The 6,000-nt window shown below is 29.8% G+C and overlaps 1 protein-coding gene across 1 annotated transcript in view; it reads left to right on the forward strand.

The window, feature by feature from the left end:
• Positions 1-5,756, forward strand: part of LOC145287746 (putative acetylcholine receptor chaperone) — a 28,383-nt gene extending 22,627 nt beyond the window's left edge. The window contains exons 2-3 of the mRNA XM_080135513.1: positions 1,457-1,592; positions 5,402-5,756. Coding sequence (XP_079991639.1) covers positions 1,457-1,592; positions 5,402-5,610 — 345 coding nt within the window. The 3' untranslated portion in view covers positions 5,611-5,756. The remainder of the gene's footprint in view (positions 1-1,456; positions 1,593-5,401) is intronic.
• Positions 5,757-6,000: the final 244 nt, after the last annotated feature.

Consider the following 6,000-nt stretch of genomic DNA (forward strand, 5'->3'; position numbering starts at 1 on the left):
TTTTTTATATTATATCTTTTTATATTATATCTTTTTTATATTATATCTTTTTTATATTATATCTTTTTATATTATATCTTTTTTATATTATATCTTTTTTATATTATATCTTTTTTTATATATCTTTTTTTATATTATATCTTTTTTTATATTATATCTTTTTTATATTATATCTTTTTTATATTATATCTTTTTTATATTATATCTTTTTTATATTATATCTTTTTTATATTATATCTTTTTTTATATTATATCTTTTTTTATATTATATCTTTTTTATATTATATCTTTTTTTATATTATATCTTTTTTATATTATATCTTTTTTATATTATATCTTTTTTATATTATATCTTTTTTATATTATATCTTTTTTATATTATATCTTTTTTATATTATATCTTTTTTATATTATATCTTTTTTTATATTATATCTTTTTTATATTATATCTTTTTTATATTATATCTTTTGTTATATTATATCTTTTTTTATATTATATCTTTTTTATATTATATCTTTTTTATATTATATCTTTTTTATATTATATCTTTTTTATATTATATCTTTTTTATATTATATCTTTTTTATATTATATCTTTTTTATATTATATCTTTTTTATATTATATCTTTTTTATATTATATCTTTTTTTATATTATATCTTTTTTTATATTATATCTTTTTTTATATTATATCTTTTTTTATATTATATCTTTTTTTATATTATATCTTTTTTTATATTATATCTTTTTTATATTATATCTTTTGTTATATTATATCTTTTTTTATATTATATCTTTTTTATATTATATCTTTTTTTATATTATATCTTTTTTTATATTATATCTTTTTTATATTATATCTTTTTTTATATTATATCTTTTTTTATATTATATCTTTTTTATATTATATCTTTTTTATATTATATCTTTTTTATATTATATCTTTTTTATATTATATCTTTTGTTATATTATATCTTTTTTTATATTATATCTTTTTTTATATTATATCTTTTTTTATATTATATCTTTTTTTATATTATATCTTTTTTATATTATATCTTTTTTATATTATATCTTTTTTATATTATATCTTTTTTATATTTTATCTTTTTTATATTATATCTTTTTTATATTATATCTTTTTTTATATTATATCTTTTTTTATATTATATCTTTTTTTATATTATAATAGCTTTTTTTTTGATAGCTTTTTTACCTTTTAGCCTTTTTTCCTTTTAGCTTTTTTCCTTTTAGCTTTTTTCCTTTTAGCTTTTTTCCTTATTTTTTTTTTTTTTTTTTAGCCCTCTTTAGCAATTTGTTTTATATCTAGTTGTTTAATCTATTCACACAAATAATCCAAATAATATACAACACATATTGAATAGTGTTAATTTTTGTTGTGCTGTTTTGTAGTGTTTTTCAACAAATTTTTTTTTTTTTTTTTTTTTTGACAGCGAAAAACATTTATACGAAGTGCCAAGGTTTTTCCATTAGTGCGGCAAACGGGATGGAAACCAAATCCTCACGATTACAGAAAATTGATCGGAACCCTGGAAGTAACCTGTGGACTTATACTATTAGCTATTCCAGGTATGACCCTCGTCTTCTGTGCTCCAGAATTTATTTTTCTACATAGTCACCATCATTCTGAATGCATTTCAGAATGGCGACAAAGATGCAAGTGACAAAACATGCTTTAGACGTATATGCACAGCCACCAGCTGGCAAAAATGCATTTCAGGTGAAAACATTACATACTTGCATGTCATGGTGAAATTAATAAAAATTATAAAATATGATCCGGTAGAAAATGTGCTAGATGTATTTTTAACAATCCTCTACAGTTACGTTCTGAAATGTGTTGACTTTAAAGATGGCAGACCCTTGATTTGTCGATTTAAATCAAGGGTTATCTCCCTTGTTGGTCATACAGAATTGTTTCCGCATTAAAATTTGATCATTTGATAAATTTTATTTTTTGACTGGATTATTTTTTAAATTTATACTTATTTTGCCAGGGCATGTAAGTATGTAATGTTTTCACCTGAAATGCGTTGGTTTAAATAATCACCAATGTAAACAAGCAAGACAGTCTTTCACACAAACTACTTTTTTTTTATTGTTGTTAATCTTTTTTCAATAATTTGTTACTTTTTAGGGTTATTAGGATTGTTCCAAAAGTAAGACCTCCTATTTTTTTTTTTTTTTTTTTTAACTCAAAAACTAAAACATTGAAAAGCTACAAAGACAGGGCTGGTACCATTAAAATGAGTGACCTTTTATGCTCCAGAATTTATTTTTTCTACATAATCATCAGCATTCTCAATGCACTTATGCCAGCCTTTTTTGAAACCTCTTCTTTCTTAGAACTGCACGTCTGTGGAACTCTGTTCCGTCTGCCTGCTTCCCACCGGACTACAACTTGGATGTGTTCAAGTCCAATGTTAACAAATTCCTAATAAACCGCCCCCTTAAGTAAACACTTCATCAAATCTCCACACTAATGCCATGTACTTGCAATAACCCTTATCCCTGAGTGGCTTCCGGGCCTTGATAAGTGGTGATCACTGTGTAAAAAAAAAAAAAAAAAAAAAAACCTTGGTCGTTAAAGTCTGGAGCGTGCTTTGTCACTCACATCTATATCCTCACTTGGAAATCGACAAACCCATCTCTTAACTATGCTGACATAAATTGCATTTGTATCATAAATGTTCAGCAGGCACCGGTGAATGTTGATTGGCTTAATTTTATCTGCATTCTTGATGCACTTTTGCCAGCAATAAGGTGGTTGCTGTGCCTGACTGTACAAAGCGTGCTTTGTCACTTGGATCTGTCGTCACTCCGCAATCGATAAACCCGTCTCCTAACCGTGCTGACATCAACTGCATCAGCTTTGTGAATGCGTAACAGGTGCCGGTGAATGTTGATCGGTTCAATTTTTTTTCTGCATGGAAGAATTTAATGATGCATCTGTTTCTGATGCATCTGTTTCTGATGCACGCCCATGACTGGTTGCTTTCTTAGTCTCACACCATCAATATCTGCGAGAGAGAAACTTAGTTATGCATGCATAGATGCTGTTATCATAATGCAATTTGCAATCCGTTCTGATCCATTTGGGTAGAAAAAAAAATATAGTGCAATGCTAAAGCCATATTAATTTTATTTTTATGAGGCACATTTCAAAAGCAATGCCTCCTATTTTTTTATTCTGCTTAAATGAATTAGAGTGAATTGCAAATTGTATTGTTATGATGACTGAATTTATGCATTCATGTCCTGAATGTTTCATCTCTCTGTTGCAGGTATTGACAGTGTGAGATTTTAAGAATGCAACTCCTGTCATGAACATGCATCAGAAGCAAGGATGTGATGTTCGTCCAAAAAAGTTCAGTTTACTTGTTATATAAGCATATAATGGTTTCGGCCCATACTGATATTTTTATATATAGATCTCCATATGTGTGTATTTTCATTCCAGTTTGGATGGCTCATCAGCACTTATATATGCTTCCTTCAGTCTTGACAGACTGTACATACCCACTGTAAGGCTGCCTGTCTTGACAGACTGTGCATGCCCACTGTAAAGGTGCCTGTCTTGACAGACTGTGCATACCCACTGTAAGGGTGCCAGTCTTGACAGACTGTGCATACCCACTGTAAGGGTGCCAGTCTTGACAGACTGTGCATACCCACTGTAAGGGTGCCAGTCTTGACAGACTGTGCATACCCACTGTAAGGCTGCCTGCACATGAAATTTTTGTGGCAAGAGTTGCACAATCTCTAACCACGCTTCTCCTGTGGCAAGTGGAGGTTCAGGACGACTGGAAACAATGCTAAGATGAGCGGACAGCACATACAGCACCTAGAATTCTCAAATGGTCACCCATCTGGTACTAGCCAGACTCAACATTGCTTAACTTCGGTGATCTGACAAGAACTGGTGTGTCAACATGATTATATATATATATATATATATATATATGTATGTATATATAATCAAACTACAAAAGTCACATCTAAATCCAAACGTAGATTCCATGAGTAAAGCTTCTTTCTTAGAACTGCACGCCAGTGGAACTCTGCCGCTTGCCTGTTTTCCACCTGACTACAACTTGGACGTCTTCAAGTCCAACATAAACAAACTCCTGACAAACCGCCCCTTAAGTATGACACTCTATCACAACCCCCAATACTAATGATTACTTCAATACTATCTCATTGATTACTGTACACGCAATAACCTTTATCCCTGAGTGGCCCTCGGGCCTTGATAAGTGGTGACCCCCCCCCTCCCATGTAAAAAAAAAAAAAAAAAAAAAAATCAACTTCGGGAAATTCCTCATCTCATTAAGCACATAAAAGGAACATAGAGATTAAGGACCACTTCCATTGTTTTTCCAGAAAAGTTTGTACATATGATTTAAATTTTATAAAATCTACGTTTTCTATTTAATAATTATTAAAACAAACTTAATATATTCGGTCATGTATATATGAGTGACTTTATGAAGGTTAACTAATTTGCATATTCTTTTGAAAAACATTAATTTTTTATGGTTTCTTAGTAGATGATCGTTTTCATTTAATGATTAGGCTTGATTCCTTTTTATGCATAGTTTTTACATTGTGCATAATTGTGTAGAATTTAAGATGAAAATGTTCTAGCACATGGACATATATATATAAGTGACTTTGTGTGTGGAGAAACACATCTCTACCAAACTCCTCTCTGAATATTTGGTCTAAAGTCTTGAAACTGGATATATATAGGATATTTGAACCCTGGAATACATTTTATATCTCTCCTCTTTGGTTTTCAGACATAAAGTAAATTTCACAGTGTATAAAGATTATTTGATATTGAAGATATTCATAATCGTACCCTATTTCTAAAAGAGGGGAGATATAACATATGAGAAATATTTGGAATCAAGTCTCCTCTTGCTGTTATTTCAGATCTTTTGAAACCATAGTAGCAAGTTTTAGTCTCCCCTTCATCAAGGCCAGACGTTTTAGGGAAATATATATAATCGGGTTGGAAAGAAAGTAATGTTGTTTTTGTATCTGTTTCATCTGAAACGTTCACATTACAACATTTTTAATCTTTACAATAATTTTTCTCATTTTCTATGACTTTTGTCCAACCATTTAGTTTCTTGATGCCTTCTTGAAATAAATTCTTTGATTTTTGAGAGAAAAAGAAAATTCGGGTAATTCTTTTTTTTAGTTGACCGCTTTTTCTTAATTCCATAAAGTGGGCTCGATTTTTATTTCTTAAAAGAGCTTTATAACTATATTTTTTTTAATTACATATTAACAATTATTTTCATACGTACATACACTAGTGTTTCGTGTTCATGCAATAAGATTTTAAACCAATGCTTTTTGTTTTCCAGGTAGTCTCCAACAACTTGCAAACGTCTTATTGTTGTTGATAGTGTTGAATGACATCTACACACATCACGCCCTCTATGAAGGGCTGGAGAAGATGAGTCCGGCCATTGTTTTCGCCTTGCTGCTGTGTTGTCGCCTCATCATCCATCTTCAGCTGAGGGCGAAACAGCAGCAACAGTCGACTTCACAGTTCCAGAAGAAACAGGAATAAGATAATCTGTCGAGCTAATGATGAGGAGGCTGACTACTATTCCAATTCCTTTCATCCGCATCGTTCAAATGCAATCATCTGCCGAGCCAGACAACTATTTATTATTAGTGGCAACGTTACGACATCTGGAAAAGGAAATGAAAAAAAAACGTGCACCATCTTTCTAAATTTTTGAGATGAGGATAATTTGTGTCTCCATTATTTAGACTATTGTTCTCATCTTCTGTGTTGCTTGCACGTTTCAACCGATGTAACCTTTGACCTTCTTCAGGCATATCTTGTCGTATTCGGGAATCTTTCTGTTGAACTTGGTAACCGCATTGAATTTCGGATGGAACCCTTTATTTTATCTTTGTCCACAAGGATTTATGACGCAACGGATAAAGTACT

This window comes from Euprymna scolopes, chromosome 11, assembly GCF_053919585.1.
Source record: "Euprymna scolopes isolate OS-2025 chromosome 11, ASM5391958v1, whole genome shotgun sequence".
NCBI lineage: Eukaryota > Metazoa > Mollusca > Cephalopoda > Sepiida > Sepiolidae > Euprymna > Euprymna scolopes.